The sequence below is a fragment of the Pogoniulus pusillus genome, chromosome 15, assembly GCF_015220805.1.
Source record: "Pogoniulus pusillus isolate bPogPus1 chromosome 15, bPogPus1.pri, whole genome shotgun sequence".
Classification (NCBI taxonomy): domain Eukaryota; kingdom Metazoa; phylum Chordata; class Aves; order Piciformes; family Lybiidae; genus Pogoniulus; species Pogoniulus pusillus.
This window is the reverse complement of record NC_087278.1, coordinates 25,710,651-25,731,966: the sequence shown is the minus strand read 5'-3', so window position 1 is coordinate 25,731,966 and position 21,316 is coordinate 25,710,651. Positions and strand designations below refer to the sequence as shown.

General features: G+C 48.1%; 2 protein-coding genes across 5 annotated transcripts in view; one reads left to right on the top strand and one right to left on the bottom strand.

Annotated features, from left to right (window-relative positions):
- Positions 1 to 549: 549 nt before the first annotated feature.
- Positions 550 to 7,354, bottom strand: SPX (spexin hormone). The gene is made up of 6 exons (XM_064156013.1): positions 7,349 to 7,354; positions 5,632 to 5,712; positions 5,466 to 5,523; positions 3,644 to 3,706; positions 2,385 to 2,471; positions 550 to 817 (listed from the first exon to the last, which is right to left on the bottom strand). The coding sequence occupies exons 1-6, from the start codon at positions 7,352 to 7,354 to the stop codon at positions 756 to 758; spliced, it is 357 nt and encodes a 118-aa protein (XP_064012083.1). The 3' UTR covers positions 550 to 755.
- A 5,809-nt stretch (positions 7,355 to 13,163) lies between these two features.
- IRAG2 (inositol 1,4,5-triphosphate receptor associated 2) overlaps positions 13,164 to 21,316 on the top strand; it is a 52,789-nt gene continuing 44,636 nt past the window's right edge. For 3 of the 4 annotated variants that reach the window (XM_064155921.1, XM_064155922.1, XM_064155920.1), the window contains exons 1-5: positions 13,164 to 13,245; positions 14,414 to 14,595; positions 14,815 to 14,876; positions 19,677 to 19,787; positions 20,946 to 21,126. In XM_064155921.1, coding sequence (XP_064011991.1) covers positions 14,534 to 14,595; positions 14,815 to 14,876; positions 19,677 to 19,787; positions 20,946 to 21,126 — 416 coding nt within the window. In that variant the 5' untranslated portion in view covers positions 13,164 to 13,245; positions 14,414 to 14,533. The remainder of the gene's footprint in view (positions 13,246 to 14,413; positions 14,596 to 14,814; positions 14,877 to 19,676; positions 19,788 to 20,945; positions 21,127 to 21,316) is intronic. The other variant, XM_064155924.1, reaches the window with a different exon arrangement.

Genomic DNA, 21,316 nt, shown 5'->3' with positions numbered 1-21,316 from the left:
TGTTTGCCTTCCAGGCTACAAGTGCACATTGTTGGTCCATGTCCAGCTTCTCATCCACCAGCACTTCCAAGCCCTTTTCCACAAGGCTGCTTTCTATCACCTCATCCCCTGGCCCCGGTTGATAATGAGGCTTGTTCTGACCCAGCTGTGGGACTCTGCACTTGCTCTTGTTGAACCTCATGAGGTTCACCTTGGCCCACCTCTCCAGCTTGTGCAGGTAAGTAACTGGAGCAGCAATGAGGTGTGACTTAGTGGTGCTGCCTGTTCTCTGTGGTGGCAGATGAAAAATAATCCCTGTCTTTGCAGTCAAAGGTAGCTGCATTGGTTTCATATCTCACTGACTTCACTGATCATCAGCCACTGACATGGACAGCCATGAGGTGATGAAGGAATTTACCTTCATCAGAAATCAATGTACAGCTGAGGGGAAGGTGTTAAAGTTTCCCAATGACCACTGAAAAATTGATTTCAATGAAGAAGTTGTTTTAAAAGACAATTTTAATCATCTTTTCAGGTAAGATGGTACAGTGTGGTTTAAGTTTTGGGTAGGACATAGGAAATGGTCTTAAACAGAGCAGGAACTTAAGTACTTCCCTTATTTGAACTATTAAAGGTTAATCATTCTAATAACTCAGAAGCATTCACGATTTTGCGAGGTGTATACACAGCACCCCTCGGGAACTGAAGTGAGGATGGAGGAAATACACAAGGCATGATCTCAGGGCAGTACAAATGTTAAAGGTCCTTGAGGTATTTCACCAGTTAGACAGTTTATCTGTCGAGGAGCCAGGGTGATGATCACCGGTTTCTTCTTCAGCTGTTAAGACACAATGGAGAAACATGAGCTGTAGATAAAGGCATGTTCGGGCAGCTAAAGCTTTGAGGAGAGGTGTGGCTCAGACACAGGTCTAGGCCTAGCTGAGAGATGCAGGTGTCTGTAGAAATAATCACAGTTTCATAGAATCATAGAATCAACCAGGTTGGAAGAGACCTCCAAGATCATCCAGTCCAACCTAGCACCCAGCCCTAGCCAGTCAACCAGACCATGGCACTAAGTGCCTCATCCAGGCTTTTCTTGAACACCTCCAGGGACGGTGCCTCCACCACCTCCCTGGGCAGCCCATTCCAATGCCAATCACTCTCTCTGTGAAGAACTTCCCCCTAACATCCAGCCTATACTTCCCCCAGCACAACTTGAGACTGTGTCTCCTTGCTCTGGCATATCCCTGGTCTGAGGAGGAAAGGAGAAGCATAGCAGGGTGAGGGAGCTGGGAAACACAGGACTTCTCATTTAAGGGAGGACAAGGTGGGTAAAGGAAGTGAGCCAACACAGGTTATTTAAGCCTGCCTCACTAGCTGGGGTCTGCAAGGGGTGTTGTGGACAGGTGTTCTGAGGCTCTGAAATTAGAATCATAGAATCAACCAGGTTGGAAGAGACCTCCAAGATCATCCACTCCAACCTAGCACCCAGCCCTATCCAGTCAACCAGACCATGGCACTAAGTGCCTCAGCCAGTCTCTTCTTAAACACCTCCAGGGACAGTGACTCCACCACCTCCCTGGGCAGCCCATTCCAATGCCAATCACTCTCTCTGGCAAGAACTTCCTCCTAACATCCAGCCTAGACCTACCCCGGCACAACTTGAGACTGTGTCCCCTTGTTCTGTTGCTGGTTGCCTGGGAGAAGAGGCCACCCCCCACCTGGCTACAACCTCCCTTCAGGCAGTTGCAGACAGCAATGAGGTCACCCCTGAGCCTCCTCTTCCTCAGGCTGCACACTCCCAGCTCCCTCAGCCTCTCCTCATAGGCTTTGTGTTCCAGGCTGAAGTGGAAGCATGTAGCAGGTGGGGAGGAAGCAGGTAGTGAGGAGGCCGAACACATGAATGAATTAAGGGATGTTTGAGGCTATTTCAGGACTCTGCCTCTAAATGTCATTTGGACCCTTTGTCAGTTGTGCAAGTGACAGAGCTCTCAGGAGCCAGATGTGACTCCCACAGTTCCTCTTCTGGGGCTTTTTATGATTCTTTTAAGCCTTTTTGCCAGGACATAAAGGCAACAGAGGAACTAAAATCTCACAAGCAAACAATATTCTGGAGAAAAAGGAGCCCCTGAAGAGTTTAGGGTTTGAAAAGTGCATTCAAAATAGCCACTCCTTTGAATCTAAACCAATAAAGGAATCACAAAACCAAACTAAAAGCAGAATATACAAAAGTTCACCTGCTACCATGAATCTCCTTTATGTTCCCATCTGTACACCCCAATGTGTGCACTCTGTGGATTGATACCTTTTGCAAATAAGGACTTTCAGATCAATTTACTACATGGTTTAGTAAATGAAACACTGATAAACTCCTTTTAAAAAACTCAGACAAAACATTCATTTACCTCCTTCTTGTGTATTCCACAAGGAGCTAAAGATGAGTGCTGCAGCTTCAGAAAGAGATAAAGGATTTGTGTTTTGGCTGCGTGTTTCTAGAAGCAGAAAATCAGAGGTGCATGGTTTGTTACTGGCATTTATATATCTCTCTAACTGAAGACCCAAAGAGAAAAGAATCTTAGTATCCCTTTCTCTTCCTAACATTCTCTGCCCAGAGCAGCCAGATAAAGACCTAACACAGAAGAGATTGGCAATCTGTTTAAAAAGAGGCTGGTTTTAAGGTAAAAGGTAAAAAGAACCTTTCTTTTTTTTTTGCATATCCTTTACTTTGTTGTAACATTCTGTTTCCTCCAGAAACCTTTTCTAGCATAAATAGTTTTATAGGATGGTTTAGGTTGGAAGGGACTTTAAAGATCATCCAGCTCCAACCCCCCACCATAGGCAGGGACACTTCCCACTAGAACAGGTTGCTCAAGGCCTGATCCAGCCTCAAACACCTCCAGAAAGGAGGCATCCACAGCCTCCCTGGACAACCAGTTCCAGTGTCTCACCACTCTCAACATTTTTTTCCTAATCTCCAGTCTCAATCTGCCCTCCTCAAGCTTCAGTCTATTCCCTCTCATCCTGTCGTTACAAGCCCTTGGGAAAAAATCCCTTTATTGTAGCCCTCTTCAGGTACTGGAAGGCTGCTCTAAAGTTTCCCTGGAGCCTTCTCTTCTCCAAGCTCATCAGCCCAAACTCTCAGCCTGTGCCCACAAGGGAGGCTCTCCATCCCTCTGATCATCTTCAAGGCCTCCTCTAGACCCACTCCAGCAGCTCCATGTCCCTCTTACACTTGCAGCACCAGAACTGGAGGCAGTGCTGCAGGTGGGGTCTCAGCAGAGCAGAGAGGCAGAATCCCCTCCCTGTGCTGCTGCTCTTCCTGCTTTGGATGCAGCCCAGCACACAGCTGCCTTCTGGGCTGCCAGTGACCATTGCTGGCTCCTGGTGAATTTTTCATCAGCTGACATCCCCAAGTTTCAGAGCAGTCTCCACAAACACATCACATCAGGGACAAGACCATAAAGAAGCCTTATCTTCACAGAGTAGGTTTGGTTTGGGTGGGAAGGGATCTTAAGGATCATCTATTCCAAATCCCCCTGCGATGAGCAGGGACACTTCCTTGAATATAATTACAGAAAACCAAATCACCTACAATTTCCACAGATTTCTCCCACAAACTGAGGACAGGTTGATGTGTTCTGCCCACCCATGCACATGAACTCACCAAGCTGCATCCTCTCGTACAGATTCTTTTGCTGGTTCTCATCTGAGATGAATCGACGTCCCTCTGCAAAGCAGTGAAAAAGAGTGGAAAACAACCTCCCAGACCTCTTGGAATTCCTACTTTACAAGCCCCTACTTCTCAAAAGACAGAATTGGAGCAATACTTTTACAAACTTAAAGATGAAAGGCATCAATCCACCCCAGGCTCTTTCCAAATAGGCAACAGCCACTTCTGAGCCCAAACACACAAGCCACACTTCATTGCACACAACTGGTGCTGCAGCACTTTTCATTTGTATTGCCCTGCTCTAGGAGCTGTACAGAGGGAAGTCTTTTCTTGACTGCTGTATGGTCAAAAGCCTTCACTCTCTTTGCTGGACTGTCAAGTCTTACATTTTAAAGGGCTATTTCTGTTTGACAAAACAAAAACCCAGGCAACTAAGAAATCAAATTATATTACTTTCTATGCAGCCAGAGATCAGTACAGAAGTACCACAGAGCATTATTTAGTTTGAAGCATTAAACAACCAAAGGCAAATCCTTTGCTTATGTGAATAAAATGATTTTATTAATGTCATCAGAACTTAATTACACTTAAGAGCCATTTGGAGCCAGGGTAGGGGGTTTTTTCCCAGTGGTATTATTATTGCATCTCTCTCTGGCTCTGAATTTTACCTTTGTATTTAATACTTCTTTAGCTCTATGAATCATAGAATCATAGAATCATAGAATCAAGCAGGTTGGAAGAGACCTCCAAGATCATCCAGTCCAACCTAGCACCCAGCCCTAACCAATCAACCAGACCATGGCACTAAGTGCCTCAGCCAGGCTTTTCTTGAAGACCCCCAGGGACGGTGCCTCCACCACCTCCCTGGGCAGCCCATTCCAATGCCAATCACTCTCTCTGTGAAGAACTTCTTCCTAATATCCAGCCTATACCTACCCTGGCACAACTTGAGACTGTGTCCCCTTGTTCTATTGCTGGTTGCCTGGGAGAAGAGGCCACCCCCCACCTGGCTACAATGCCCCTTCAGGCACTTGTAGACAGTAATAAGATCACCCCTGAGCCTCCTCTTCTCCAGGCTAAACAGGCCCAGCTCCCTCAACCTCTCCTCATAGGATTTGTGCTCCAGGCCCCTCACCAGCTTTGTTGCCCTTCTCTGGACATGTTCCAGCACCTCAACATCCTTCTTGAATTGAGGGGCCCAGAACTGGACACAGTACTCAAGGTGTGGTCTGACCAGTGCTGAGTACAGGGGAAGAATATGCTAACAATAGAAACTCACCAGGTCATCTGCACACCCTTAACACCAGAAAAGTGGTAACACTGACATCCAAGCTGTCCTTAGAAGAGGATGCTTACTGCCAACTCTAAGGTAAGATGCTTGGAATAGGGATTTGTGTTTTCCTCTCGTTTGAAAGATGTTTTAATAAAGGCTGAGTATGAATAAGGAGTAACTTCATCCAGTGTGCCTTAAACTCCCTTTAAGGTTATTTCAGACAAGAAAAGTTATCCTCTGGTTGGTTTTACAATCAGCCTTCAAACTCTAGGAACTTTCTGTGCTTTGTTTTGCTTTTCTTCTTCCTATGCTTGCTCTCTTTGATTTCTCCTAGATAAGCAAACAAGCAACTAATTAAATACAGTAATGCCACTGCTTCAGAGACAAGAAGAAGTAACTAATTAGCACAGTCCTGCAGGCCTCAGCACTTACAGCTCCACAGCATTCCTGAGGATTTACTGGTTGCATGGAGCCAAGCAGGTGAGGAATACTCCAGTAGTAAAAAAAGTTACCTCTTCAAAACAGAAAGAGCCTGGGACTTACGTGCACCCTTCAAATACAGCATGGCCTGAGGAGTCCAGTTTCGCCTTTGGAAATGAGCCTTGTGTCAAAAAAAAAAGGGAAGATGCCTGTCAGTGCTGTGTGCCATTGCTAAGTGGTACAACACTTACAGCCCAGCCCCCCGTGACTGCCTGAGGGAGCAGTTTACCTGAGGTGCACTCCAGGAGAAAGATATGAAGGACGCTGCCAGGAACAGAGCCACTGCAGATGCTGCCACTTTGCGCAGTCCCTGTGCACAACAGAAGACACCAAGGCACGGGAAAAGCCTTTCAGATTTGCAGATCACCTCAACTTCAGATCTAAATGTGAGGGTGTTTCCAGTAGCTCTGTTCTCCCTGCCTTACTGCCAAACCTCCTCTTGGTCAATGGCTATTTCAGCTCCAATGCAGTGATCTGTTGGGAGGATGAGTATTAAATCGGACAGACTTGACTCTCTCCACTCATGGCCATCATAAAGAGTGCTGCTGAGAACTGCTATCACACAATCATAGGCTCCTACAGTGGCTGAGGCTGGAAGGAACTTTGAAGGCCATCTTTTTACAACCCCTTGCCATGGGCAGGGACACCTTCCACTAGACCAGGTTGCTCAAGACACAGAGTCATAGGTTTATAGAAGGGCTTGGAGTAGGAAGTTGGAAGGAGTTGGAAGGAACCTCCAAAGGTCATCTAGTCCAACCCCCTTGCAGTCAACAGAGGCATCCTCCACTAGATCTGCTTGCTCACATCTTTGTCCAGCCTCACCTTGAATATCTTCAGGGATGAGGCCTCAACTCCCTCCCTGGGCAACCTGTTGCAGTGCTCCAGCACGCTCATGGTGCAGAACTTGTTCCTAACATCCATCACCTAGCCTGGCCTTGAACATCCTCCCTGGGCAACCTGTTCCAGTGTCTCACAACCCTCACTGTAAAGAACTTCTTCCTAGATTTCAGTCTGAGTCTACACTCCTCAAGCTTAAGGCCACTGCCTCTCATCCTCTCGCTATAAGCCCTTGTAAAAAGTCCCTCCCTAGCTTTCTTGTTGGTGCCCTTCAGGTACTGGAAGGCTGCTCTAAGGTCTCCCTAGAGCCTTCTTTGCTCCAGGCTGAACAGCCCCAACTCTAAGCCTGTCCCCAGTGGGGAGGTTCTCCAGTCCTCTGCTCTTTGGAGTGTCCTCTGGACCCTGGCCCAGCAGCTCCATGCCTCATGCTGTGGGCACCAGCTTATCGAGGTAAGCACCTTTTGTGCTCCTATTTCCAAAGACATGGTAGCCTTCAGAAATGAGAATAATGAAGAAACTAAGAGAGGGAAATGATACAAAGCATATCTTGAGTTTACCAAACCTTAAATCATACAGTTTAGACAAAAAGGAAATGTAGAGGATCTGTGATTCCAAACAAGCAAACCAACCAACTGGGAGAGTGGATCACTACTTCCTCAAGAAAATAAAGTTCTTAAACTTAGCATCCTACTTGCACCAATCATGGTTACAGACATCACAAGACAGGCTTTCTGGACTGTTGGAGTTGTTCAGTGCTGTTGCAGATGCAAATCAAAGCAAGGAGCATGCTTCCTCTGCCAACAAGCTGTATCTCTGCTCGCTTGCACAGCCCATGTTGCTATTCACCTATTGATAACAGAGATGGGCAACAGAAAACCTCTGTGATTCACAGTGATTTATTTCACCCTGGGTCTGAGAGCACATTCTGCTATTCCTGTTGTTACAAATACTGGAAGCACACTGCTATCACCATCTCTACTTCTCACAGGTCATTTCTGAGTTGAACTTATTAAGCACCCCTGCTCTACAGTTCCTACATATTCTACTCACATGAGAAAGCATAAATTACAAACTAAACATTTCTCACGCACCGAAAGAGTCTCACTCACCTTCATACTTAGTTCAGTGGCAAATCTTTGGTCTTCTTTTCTTGGGATAATGTGTCACAGTATCTTCTACAGGTTTGGGGGTCCCTTTTTAAACCTTCGGAGTGAAAGTACCCTCCCTTCTGTGCCAAGGCAGAGGAGTCTAAAGGGATATCTTGTCAGCCCTGTACATGGAGAAGTAGAAGGTTCTGATGACTCCTGAGGGAACATGTAGTCTTGTAGGATGCCAGAGAAATGATTGAAAGATGGATACGCTTGGAGGTGCACCCATTAGCCAGGTGAATAGCTTCTGAGTGCACCAGCGTCAGCCCTCCGCGTTTGCAGTACGTCACCTTCCTGCCCGGCGATCCATACCCACAGCCAGAACAAGCCATTAGCATGGATGGGCAGTGCTGACCTTGGACAACAGAGCATGTATCGGATTGCTGGCCACTCTGAGAGCTGGGGAAGTTAGCAGAGCACTCTCCACTCATAACGTGCCAACGTGATGAGACCTTAGAGCAGCAACCTGAACGGGGCCCACAGGAAAGCCAGCAAGGGACTTCTGACAGGGGTTCGTAGTGACAGAACAAGAGGGAATGGATTGAAGCTTGAGAAGGGCAGACTGAGACTGGAGATTAGGAAGAAATTCTTTCCAGTGAGGCTGGTGAGACACTGGCACAGGTTGCTCAGGGAGGCTGTGGATGTGTCCTTCTTGGAGGTGTTCAAGATCAGGTTGGATGAGACTTTGAGCAACCAGGTCTATGCCCATGACAAGGGGGTTAGAAGTAGATGACCTTTAAGGTCCTTCCCAACCTAAACCATTCTACAGATATCAAATAATTACATCCAGAGTTTCAGTTCTGGCCTATTCCAGCCTAAATCATTCTTTGAATCTGCAGATCTCTGTAGGAGGCAGAACTGCACCATGCTGGGTGCTATTCAGATGCTAGAGAGAAGTGAGATTATTTCCCAGGGGGTTAACAGACTATCAGGTCAGCACAGAGGAGATGAGAATAAGCACCAAAGGTCATAAATCTCAAAAGAACATGTAACAATCCAAGGAGAGTGCACATCATATTTGCTGGCACACCTACAGGCCAGCTACACACAGCAAACAGCTTCACCTTTTACTCAGGAGCAAGCAACAGATCACTGCTGTCCTGACCAGCAATTTCATAGAATAGAATCACAGAATCACAGAATCAACCAGGTTGGAAGAGACCTCCAAGATCATCCAGTCCAACCTAGCACCCAGCCCTAGCCAGTCAACCAGACCATGGCACTAAGTGCCCCAGCCAGGCCTGTCTTGAACACCTCCAGGGATGGTGACTCCACCACCTCCCTGGGCAGCCCATTCCAATGCCAATCACTCTCTCTGCCAACAACTTCCTCCTAACATCCAGCCTAGACCTACCCCGGCACAACTTGAGACTGTGTCCCCTTCTTCTGTTGCTGATTGCCTGGGAGAAGAGCACAACCCCCACCTGGCTACAATGTCCCTTCAGGTAGTTGTAGACAGCAATGAGGTCACCCCTGAGCCTCCTCTTCCTCAGGCTGCACACCCCCAGCTCCCTCAGCCTCTCCTCACAGGGTTTGTGTTCCAGGCCCCTCAGCAGCTTCGTTGCCCTTCTCTGGACACCTTCCAGCACCTCAACATCTCTCTTGAATTGAGGGGCCCAGAACTGGACACAGCACTCAAGGTGTGGCCTGACCAGTGCTGAGTACAGGGGCAGAATAATCTCCCTTGTCCTACTGGCCACACTGTTCCTGATACAAGCCAGGATGCCATTGGCTCTCTTGGCCACCTGGGCACACTGCTGGCTCATGATCAGCTGCTATCTACCAGTGCCCCCAGGTCCCTTTCTTCCTGGCTGCTCTCAGCCACTCTGTCCCCAGCCTGTAGTGCTGCTTGGGATTGTTGTGGTCAAAGTGCAGAACCCTGCACTTGGCCTTGTTCAGTCTCATCCCATTGGCCTCTGCCCACCCATCCAGCCTGGCCAGGTCCCTCTGCAGGGCTCTCCTACCCTCCAACAGCTCCACACCTGCTCCTAGCTTGGTGTCACCTGCAAACTTACGGATGTGGACTCAATCCATTTAAAACCAAACAGGCCAAATAACTGTAGCCTGTATGCTTAGGGCAAGTTTAGGGGAAGGTACATGGTCCTCACACAAATCAATGGAGTATGACCCCATACAAGAACTTTCTCACCCACCTCAGCACTGAACTTCAATCCCTGAAATTAGCTTTTCATCATTTAGAGTATTGGGATAAGCAGTCCCTGCCCTTTAGCTCATCTTTATGAATAGGAATAGGTTATGTTGTTTCTAACAAGGGGCCCTGCTGCTCCAGCAAGCTTCACTCCACTGCCCTCACCTAGGGTATCGATTACATGCCAAAGCCACTTCCTCTGTTACGTGAATCACTGCGAAATGGCAGCACTGAAAAGCAGTGCTCCACGCTCAGCTCACCGGCCTGAGCAGCTGTCATTTGTTAGTGTGTTATGATCCATAACCCACTTACAGCCTACTGCAGCTTTCAAGAGTACAAGCTTGCATATGCCTGTCGTGGAGCAGGTTAGCTTGGGGGTGATAAGAGCGCACCTAAGGGATGGCAAAGGGCTCAGGTCCAGCCAGCATGGGTTTAGGAAGGGCAGATCCTGCCTCTCCAACCTCATCTCCTTCTATGATCAGGTGACTGCTTGGTGGATGTGGGGAGGCCTGTGGATGTGGTCTATCTGGACTTCAGCAAGGCCTTTGACACTGTCCCCCACAGCAAACTGCTGGCTAAGCTGTCAGCCCATGGCTTGGATGGCAACACTCTGTGCTGGGTTAGGAACTGCCTGGAGGGCTGAGCCCAGAGAGTGGTGGTGAATGGTGCCACATCCAGCTGGCAGCTGTCACTAGTGGTGTCCCTCAGGGATCAGTGCTGGGCCCCATCCTCTTTAACATCTTCATAGATGATCTGGATGAGGGCATGGAGTCAGTCATCACCAAGTTTGCAGATGACACTAAGCTGGGGGCAGATGTGGCTGGGTTGGAGGGCAGAAGGGCTCTGCAGCAGGACCTTGACCTCCTGGACAGATGGGCAGAGCCCAATGGGATGGGGTTCAATAGCTCCAAGTGCAGGGTGCTGCACTTTGGCCACAGCAACCCCATGCAGAGATACAGGCTGGGGTCGGAGTGGCTGGAGAGCAGCCAGACAGAGAGGGATCTGGGGGTGCTGATTGATACCCACCTGAACATGAGCCAGCAGTGTGCCCAGGTGGCCAAGAGAGCCAGTGGCATCCTGGCCTGCATCAGGAATGGTGTGGCCAGCAGGAGCAGGGAGGTCATTCTGCCCCTGTACTCTGCACTGGTTAGACCACACCTTGAGTCCTGTGTTCAGTTCTGGGCCCCCCAGTTTAGGAGGGACATTGAGATGCTTGAGCGTGTCCAGAGAAGGGCAACGAGGCTGGGGAGAGGCCTTGAGCACAGCCCTACGAGGAGAGGCTGAGGGAGCTGGGATTGGTGTGATACTGTGATACTGTGAGAGGAGTCAAAAAGAGCCCAAGCCTCTCTTTGAATCACTGAAGTAGAACTGACAAACCTGGATTTCTTGGTTCTGCATGCAGACTTCTCACAGCTCTCAAGGGAAGTGGTTTTGAAACAGATTTTCTTTGAAACACCAAAGTTAATGAGAATTGCTGGTCACAGTAAAAATAAATGATTTCAGGGCTCTAAGCCACAAAGGCACAGAGAATCTAAAGGAAAAACAGAAACCTTCTGCCAAAAAAAAATAAATCAAAGCACCAAACATTATGGAAATCCACAGAATCACAGAAAAGACAACTCAAAGATCATCCAACTCCAACCTGCGACCCAGTTGAGGGGCAATCCTAAACCATGTCCCCTAGCACCAGGTCCACAGGCTGCTTAAACACCTTCACCACTGCCCTGGGCAGACCATTCCCCTGTTTGAGAACCCTCTCTGAGAAGAAATATTTCCTAACATCCAGCCTGAGCCTCCCCTGGCACAACTTGAAACTATTTCTTCTAGTCCTGCTGCTTGCCACCAAGGAGAAATGACTGCACAAAGCCTATTTAGCCTCTTACTACTCTCTTACTGTACTGTCTTAGTACTGTTTTGCTGCTTTGCAAGGAGAGTTTTTTAATGCTTGTAATGCTTTGCTTATGGACAAATAAAGGCTGTTCTTTTCATAGAATCATAGACACAGTCAGGGTTGGAAGGGACCACAAGGATCATCTAGTTCCAGCCCCCCTGCCATGGGCAGGGACACCTCACACTAGATCAGCCTGTCTAGAGTCTCATCTAGCCTGGCCTTAAACACCTCCAGGAGTGGGGCCCAAACCATCTCCCTAGGCAACCTGTTCCAGGGTCTCACCAACCTCACGGTTTGAGATAGGGCTTGTTTCATCTGCTGTCTGTGTAAAATGCTGTCTGCAGCCCGTGAAGAGACACAGGCTATGGCTCCCTAAAGTCCAGTTTCATGTAACTCTCTAGGAGTCATCCAGCTTCTAACCAAAAGCAGTGAGTGGCATTTTAGGTGCTGTAGGGATCCTGTCTGGCCTTCAGCTGCTTCTGCACAAGTCTTGAGTCTCTTGAGCTCATGGTTGTCTGACCCAACAATAAGCCAGTTGAGATTTTCACCTGCTCAGTTCAGCTCCTTGCAGCCCCCCCAGGCAGCCTCAAGCCTCAGTCTCTCCAAGATCATCCAGTCCAACCTAGCACCCAGCCCTAGCCAGTCAACCAGACCATGGCACTAAGTGCCTCAGCCAGGCTTTGCTTGAACACCTCCAGGGATGGTGACTCCACCACCTCCCTGGGCAGCCCATTCCAATGCCAATCACTCTCTGCCAACAACTTCCTCCTAACATCCAGCCTAGACCTACCCCAGTGTAGTTTGAGACTGTGTCCCCTTGTTCTGTTGCTGGTTGTCTGGGAGAAGAGACCAACCCCTACCTGGCTACAGCCTCCCTTCAGGTAGTTGTAGACAGCAATGAGCTCTGCCCTGAGCCTCCTCTTCTCCAGGCTAAACACCCCCAGCTCCCTCAGCCTCTCCTCATAGGGTTTGTGTTCCAGGCCCCTCACCAACTTTGTCACCCTTCTCTGGACATGTTCCAGCACCTCATCACCTCTCTTGAATAGAGGAGCCCAAAACTGGACACAGTACTCAAGGTGTGGCCTGAACAGTGCTGAGTACAGGGGAAGAGTTGAGTACAGGCAGTGGAACATCTCCCCACTGAGGACAGGCTGAGGGAGCTGGGGCTCTTGAGCCTGGAGGAGCCTGTAGGGTGACCTCAGTCATGTTTATCAAGACGTGCAGAGCAGTGTCAGGAGGACAGAGCCAGGCTCTGCTCAGAGATATCCAATGACAGGACAAGGGGCAACAAGTGCAAGCTAGAGCAGAGGAACTTAAGGAGAAATGTGAACATAGAGCAGCTTTTTTGTTGTGAGGGTGACAAAACACTGGAGCAGGCTGCCCCAGAATGCTTGTGGAGTGAGTTTCCTTCTCTGGAGACATTCCAAATCCATCCCAGGTACCTGAGCTGAGGAAGAGCCATTATTTTCCTGTTTTAAAAGTAAGGATGGGCTAACAGGGAGACCTGAGAATGCATTGACACTTAACATAGTAATTTAACAGCTCCAGGAGAGATGTGAGGATGAAAAAACAAAGGTTAGAAAGCTGGAAAATGATGCTTGATTTGCAGCTCGTTGCCTATCTCAGCCCTGGAGCTGAGTGGCAAGCAGCAGCAGATGTACCTTGTAAAGCTCATTTTCCAGCTAATACACCTGCTACCAATTTGAGTGGAGAAGTTCATTTAGGAGGTCTTCATGGAGGGAACCCCCAGGAGAGCTTTTGTTAATCTGTGCTGTCTCTACTACAGAGAAACAGGAGGCATTTTCCCCACGTGTTAGTGTAAGTACAGGGGTTTGAGCTGTGGGGTTTGGGTTTTTAATGATGAGTTACAAGCAATATTTAAAAACTCACTGTAGATAGAAGGCCCTAACAGAGGGTTCCTTAAATCTGCTTGGAGGCTCTTGTGTGCCCTAAGTATGTGCAGATGCTTAAATTTACCTGCAGTGGTTTTAGGCTGTTTTCTTTTATAGGGTGTCTTGTATATCTAACATAATAGGCTGCTTCAACTTCCTCCATTTTTTAGGAGTTCATCTTTGAAACCAACCAAGGTGTTAAAAATCAGCTGATCCTTTAAAGTTGTTCAGGGATTCCTCCCATTGTTGGGCTTTCTTAGGTATTGCTGTGGCTAAGGACAAGTTCATGAAGGTGTTATTACTTAGAGAAACAAAGGTAGAAAAATAAACTTGGAGGTCTTGACTCTGCATATGTAAAACCACATAAAGCCAAGCAGCTGGCATGTAGGAAGCCTGCATTTAGGTAAGATACCGAGTATTTGTCTACTGCTATCTGTTGGAATGTAATATTTACATGTGGTTTTCCTCCCAGCTTCACAAGATTATAGAAGTGGAAAGTTGTGTTAAATGCTGGTGATGCAGGTTGCTACTCTTGAGAACAGAACTGTTGTGTTTTTCTAGCTAAAAGAAAAGCAGGAGCTGAATTCTTGGGGAAGATGTGGATGCTTTATTTTGTTTCTTGATGCACAGTTTGAGCGAAGACATGGTTCAGTGAAGCCTATATCCTTCTGAGGGCAAGCTGGTACTTGTACTAAGCAGGGGGAAATTCCATTAGGGTCACAGGGTCTGGTGCCTCACCCCTGCAGGCGACCACAGCAGTGCCCCTTGCATGCACAAACTGCCTTGTGAGTTTGCTATACAACTGTGTAGTTTCCCTCTTCAGCTAGTCCTAACAGAAGCCTGGTCTGTGGTGGTGTTCTGGCTATGAGTAAAGCCTGGTCTTAGAGGATCTGAGGACAGTCTCTGCCAGTCTGCAAGTGTCTGTTACACAGTCAGCATACACTGGTCTCTTCATTGCTTCCCTGCTGCTTGCATTTGCTTGCTTGTCCACAGCTCTTGAGAGCAACTGAGCACACACCAGTGCAGATCAGCAGTATGCTCTTGCACAGCTTCTTGAAGTGGCCTGCAAGACCTTAGTCTTGTATCTGTTCTAGGAAATGCAGCAGTTTCCAAGAGAGGTGGTTAATTGAGGCACACAACTTAGCTGGATCTTGGATCGCAGTGGTCTTGAAGAGTTGTGCACCTTGCTTGATCTGGATCAGAAAGACATCTCCATGGACCAGGAAACATTTCACACTGTCATGAAAGAGTCCATTGAGGACTGCAAGAGAAAATGGTAACAGCTTTTTTGTCACTCTACCTCCTAAAAGCTCCTGTGAAAACAGAGTAGAAAATGCTCCTCTGGCTTGTGCCTTCCCTGACCCCAAACAAAGATAGTATCAGGATACTGAGACCACATTGTGGGGTTCAGCTGAAAGCTTTTTAAGGTTCCAAGGGTGTTAGGCAGTTGTGTGCCCTGCTGATTTTTGTGACTCTTGATGCTGCCTTGTTTCAGGGAAGACAGTGTCACTGAGGGGCCAACAGCAAGCATGGAAGTGCACAAAACCACCTCTGAAGGTACAGATCTTTTTATTCTGTTTTTATTCTGGAAAACTCCAGCTTTCTCACTCTATAGCTAAAAATCAGTCCTGTGACAATACTCCCATACGTTCTTCTAGCAGATGTCAATTTTAGGCAGATACATTGAATTCCTCCAAGAAAAGACTGCATGAGGCACTTAGTGCCATAGTCTAGTTGACTGGATAGGGCTGGGGGATAGGTTGGACTGGATGATCTTGGAGGTCTCTTCCAACCTGGTTGATTCTATGATTCTATGTTGTCATCAAGAACCTGATTATCCACATTGGCCACTATGAGCATTGCCAGGAGGAACACTAGTGTGGTCTGCTTTTCCATTTTCTGTGGGGGGGAAAAAAATCCAACCAGCAACAAAACCAGAACACCACGGAGAGGGGCCTCAGAGCTTTTAAAACCAGGCTTGGTGGCTGGAAGTCAGGGATTATCCACTGGTCACTGTGATGGTAGGCCTTTCTGCTTCCATCCAGGGCTTCCCAGGCATGCAAGCCTCTGGGTTTTGCTAGGTCATGGGTATAGTACCAGTGGTGGGCAGTTTGACAGCGACAGGCTTGCCCACATGTATCTTCAATGAGAGCTGGTCCTTTTGATTGTTAAGCATGGAGTGGTGACTCTTTAATGGTCCTTTAGAACAAAACACTCAGATTTCTGTCCTTTTGTAATTTCTCCACTTGTTAGAACAGTAAAGGCTGCTCGTGGTAACTCCATATCCCAGTCAGCTGCAAGACATCAGCTTGTGTCTTAAATTGTTGGTTTGACTGCTGCATTGGCCGGGGGACAACGTGGTGCATGGAGCAGCCATTTAATGCCTCCTGGTGCTCAGCCTTGCAGCACTGTGGCTGTGAGATGTGACCCACTGTCACTCTGAGTGTGTGAGCAATGGGCAGAGTGCTAAACCACCAATGCAAAACTTGGATTGTCTGAGCTCTGCTGGCTTTGGCCACGCATAGCACTGGTACCACCTGTTATGTTTACTGTCTTCCTTGATGGTTTGGTTCCTATCAGCTTGTTGTTTACTTAAAACACTAATTTGAGCCCTTCTATGTGTAAGTTTAGGATTCTTAATATACATACTCCTGAGAGTCCAAGGAGAATACAGTAGTAAGTAGACCACTGGCAGGTATTCATCAGGTGGAATGGGAGGCCCAAACTCCACATGTGGCCAAGGCCAATGGTATTCTAGGGTGCATTAAGAAGGTGGTCAGCAGTTCCAGGAAGGTTCTCCTCCCCTTTGCTCTGCCTTACTTGGGAGTATGGTGCCCAGTTTTTAACTCCTTGAGTTGAGAGAATGTGGAAACTACTGAAAAGAGTCCAGTGGCAAGCCACGAGGATTACCAGGAGACAGAAGCATCTGTTTCAGGAGAGAGCTGGGGATGGGCTGCCTGGGGAGGTGATGGAGTCGCTGTCCCTGGAGCTGTTCAAGGCAGGATTGGACGTGGCACTTGGTGCCATGGTCTGGCCTTGAGCTCTGTGGTAAAGGGTTGGACTTGATGATCTGTGAGGTCTCTTCCAATCCTAATAATACTGTGACACTGTGATGTTTAGCCTGGAGAGGAGCAGCCTGAGCAAGGATCTTACTAATGCACATAAGTATCTATAGAAGGGTCAAGAGCGTGGGGCTGAGCACTTTCGGGTGGAGCACAGACAGGATAAGGTGCTGCAGACCCAAACTAGAGCATAGGGGGTTTCACTCGAACATGACGTGTGTGGATGCTGGAGCGCTGGAACGGCTTACCCATAGAGTTCCCCCTGGAGACTCATAACGCACCTGGATGCATTCCTGTGCAACCTGAGCTAGGCGAAGCTGCTCTAGCAGGGGGATTGGACCAGATGATCTCCAGAAGTCCCTTCCAGCCCCTTACCATCCTGTGTGCAACGCGTGGTTTAACCCCTTCTGTTCACCCGCAGCGTTGCGCAGGATTCACGCCTCCTTTCCCGCGAAGCGCAGTTGCCGCTTTCCTTGTGTGCTCCGCTTCCTCCCCTAGCGATTCCACAGGCTGCCGGATAAACCCACGGGCTGCCACTGAACACAGCTCTGCATGTCCCTAGCTAACGCTTTCCCTACTCAGACCGACAGTTTGACCCCGGGCAGGCGGCTCAGCCCGCTAAGGCTGCGGCCAGGGGCGGACCGCAGGTGGGTTTGCGGCCGCCCCCCTCAGCGCTCTGCCTCCCGTCGGCTGCGCCCGCCCCACTGGCGCCCGGCAGCAGTGCGTCGTGTGGCGGCTCCGCCCCAGGCAGCGGCTGAGCGGGCGGGCTCGCAGGCTGTTGCCGAGTGCGCGTAACGGCTCTCGAAGCTCTTTCTCTGAGGCACACTGCATGCATTTGTAAAGCGTCCGGTAGTCTCCTAATAAGGGCTCCGCGGGGGCACAACAGCCGCGGTCCGCCGTGCAGCCCCCTCGCGTCTATCGCCTCAGCACGGGCGGCGCTTCGCGCTCCGTCCGCCAGCTCCCACAGTCCCTTAACGGCCACGGCGGCGCTGCGCTCGCTGGGAGCTGCGCCCGCCCGGCGCCGCGGGGCTCAGTCGGACGGTGGCCGAGCAGCCTGCCCGTCAGCGCCCACCTTCCCTTCTCTCTCATCGTTACTTCACAGTCATTGATCGCGCCTGCCCCTTGCTTTGGGACTCTTCACTCGAGGTCAGTTTTGCCCAGCTAACACAAAAGCCTTCCTTGGAGTGCCCTGAGCTGCTGGGGGCTGCCATGTGGGCAGTGGTTTGGGCTCCTGGGCCTTGCAGCCCCATGTGCCTTTGTGTTTCAGTGATGGGCTACGTGCCCCTTTTAACGGCTGCTTCGGAGCTGTTCCATCAGGCTTAAACCAGAAACGGCTTATGCTCAAAGGAGATTGGTTCTAACCAAAAGTACTTAGCACTCCGATCGCGCTAAGCTGCAGGTGCAGATGGCAGCTACGGAGGAGCTACACAGCCAACTTCATCGTATGCTGAAGAGACGATCATCCGAAATGCACAGGAGGCCTCTCAGCCTTCACAGGGGTTTCCTCAGCGTGCCAATCCAAGGGCAGCCCCAGCTCCAGCCCCGCTGCTCCAGGCAAGACAGGCTCTATTTTGTCCTGAGCAGAGCTCTGTTCATACCTGTTATAAATTGAGAATGACTCAAAATCAAAGTGTCCAGATTACAAATTTATTCAATTAGGCAAGTAGAATATGAGCAAAGTTACAGTGCTGGACGACAGGGGAGTCACCGCTCTGTCACCGCTCCGCCACCTGCCGTGTCAAGTCTCTTAATTAGCCTATATTTATACTATGTTGTCTGCGTTGTTCCACCCAGCAAATTACATAAACCCATCCTTTGCATGTTCCTTCTTTTGGGTTAGGGTCTGCCTTCCCTTCTGGTGGTCGTTGAGGATGAAGTAAGCAGTCCTCCTCAGGTGTCCTCTGGTTAACCCGTCTCCAAATATGGACTTCCTTTGGCTGGTTAATGTCCCCAATCCCACTTCTCAAAATTAAAGCTTAGTCCTTGGAACATGACTGATTAATGTCCGAGTCCCACATGTGGCATGTTCTCTCTTAGCTCAAAATTAAGGATGCACCTAAAGCTTAGTCCTTGGGATATGACTGATTAATGTCCCGAGTCCCACATGTGGCATGTCTCTCTTATCTCAAAGTTAAGGATGTACCTAAAGCTTAGTCCTTGAAATTTTTAGCAATTAGCTAGCTTATTCTTTGCACATTATCATATCTAGCATGACCTCTGCAGTTAGGCATATTTCCTGATTTGCAACAGCTGTATCTACACTGCTGTTTGCGGCTAGGCATACTTAACACTCTATTAAAATGTTTCTTGATTAAACAATTACAATTACCTATTAATTACAGGGGTTTCCTCAGCGTGCCAATCCAAGGGCATCCCCAGCTCCAGCCCCACTGCTCCAGGGAAGACAGGCTCTATTTTGTCCTGAGCAGAGCTCTGTTCATACCCAAGTCAGATCTGGTCCGTGATTGCATGTGGTCAGCTTCTTCTCTGCTGAGGGCTTTGGTTGATTGAAGGACATTACCTTTCCTGTTTCTTCACCTGGGTGTGCAGGCTGGGCACATGGCTGGGCTGAGGTGTGTGGGGGTCAGTCAGCATCGTGCTGTTGTGATCACAGCTTTGAGCTTTTACTCTTTGCCCAGGGAAGAGTTGATCACTCTTCTTTGCTGTTTTGGCTTTTGTTTGGGTGGCTGTACCTGCCATGAAACGTTCTCTGAATTGTCTTTCAAAAAGCATTAGTATGAATGTAAGCAGTGAAGAAGTGATGAGCCAAGTTCAACTTTCTCACGTTTGCTAATTCCTTTCTATGGATAAGAGATTTTGTGATTAATTTAGTCTGCCATTGTAAAATAAATAGGGGTTTTGGTGTAGTTTTTACACTGTGGAGTTGTTGCTTGGTTGGTTGTTCTTTAGGGGCTGTTTTCTTGTCTTAATTGCGACGGTTTCTCTGCAGTAGATCTGAAGAGTGAAGAGAAGAAATAACTGGCCTGCTAAAATGTTGAGTTTGCTGTATGCAGAAGAACAACCAGAAATGCACGTGTAGAAATAGATGCCTAAACCAGTTCCTAGCTCAGGGGGCTCCGGCTGTGAACAGATCCCAGTGTTGTTTGGCTGAGGGGCAGGAGCTCTTTGGTCTGCTTTGGGTTTTTTATCGTCTTAGAAATAAAAGAAAATTCAGATGTTGTCCCAGCTCTGGTGTGTGGTGTGTGCTGCTGCTGTAACAAACATAATACTGTAGTTGGAAGCTGCGGCAGGTGCATGTGTTTGTTATGGGTTGTAACAAACTTATTATTCATAGGGTGGAAGCATTCACTGATGTATGAGGCTGACAACATGGATAATGTAAGCTTGATCTCTGAAGAAGACCTACTGACCACTATCTTCTGTGCGTGTGACACACAGCGTACAGGTTTGTCAGTGGATTTTCATTGCTGTTTTATTCTTCTCTCAACACATTTTCAAGGCTGAGATCCTGTTATGATTCCTGACATGTGCCAGTCTCTGATGTGCTTGAACTGACTAGTTGCCTTAGCCAGGTGTCTGTGAGAGTTTGTTACCTGTCCTCCCTCCCCCCTGCCCTTGTATAAAATTACCCAGACTAGACTCAGGTGAAAATTAAAAATGAAGCTTAATATTTACAGCTTAGCACAATATACAAGCAGCTATTTACAGTATATACAGCTATATACAGAAGTATACAAGTAAAAAAAGTAATGCAGAAACACAGCACCCCTCCCAGAAGCCAGAGTCCCCAGGAGGGGCTCCCAACCACCCTTCCACCTCCTTTCCACTACTCTACCTTATTCCAGGCTTTGCCTTACATTCAAAGTGAGTTTAGAAGATCAGCTGAGGTGTTAGAAAGCAGAAGGATTAGTTACACAGACAGCAGGTTAGGGAGAAGAGTGCAGGCAGACAGAGACACACAGCTACCGTGTTATCTATGTATGTGTTCTTGTTTTATGCATCTCAGCAAGCCTGTGAGTGAAGTAGACATCACCAGTTTCCTTCTCACAGTCTATAATTCTTCTCACTAAAATATTCCAGCTAGCTTCAAACTAGCAAGGTGGCTGTATATGTGGCAGATGTAGAATGAATGTGTGTGCCTCTGCTTAATTCTTTTGTGCTTCCCTCAGTCAGAAAAGATAACTTCAGGTAACTTGGGAGCAGTAGACAGTTCCTCTGAATACTGCCTGCAGACATAACTAAAAGTGGTAAAGAAAGGAATGATCTAGTGACAGTTTTCCCAGTTTGATGAGACACTTGAAAGTAGTAGCATTGCATGTGTTGAGTTTGGTTGTCTTAAGCTGAACTGAACTTCACCACGCTAGTAAACTGCACTTTTCACACTCATGTATTAAAAAAGTTAAAGCTCTAAATGATTCCTTCCTATGTAACTCCAGATCTGCAGGCAGTATTCAGAGGAACTGTCTACTGCTCCAAAGTTGCTCACAGCTCTGGAGAAGGCAATTGAATACACAGTAGTGCTGATCAGCAGCATTCTCCCTTACAGCTGTGAAATGGCCTACAAGACTTCACTCTCATGCATCCACACCTGTGTCTGTTTCAGGAAAGGTAGCCGTTTCCAAGATAGTTGATTACTTGAGACACACAACCAGTCAGGGATTGGAAGACAATGGTATTGAAGAGTTGTTCAACATGCTTGACCCAGATAAGAAAGATGTCTCCATGGACCTGGGAACATTTCATGCTGTCATGAAAGAGTGGATTGAGGACTGCAAGAGAAAATGGTAACAGCTTTTTATTGTCAATCTACCTTCTATAAAAGCTCCTGTGAAAACAGGAGAGTAGAAAGTGCTCCTCTGGCTTGTGCCTTCCCTGACCCCAAACAAAGATGGTATCAGGATACTGAGACCACATTGTGGGGTTCAGCTGAAAGCTTTTTAAGGTTCCAAGGGTGTTAGGCGATTGTGTGCCCTG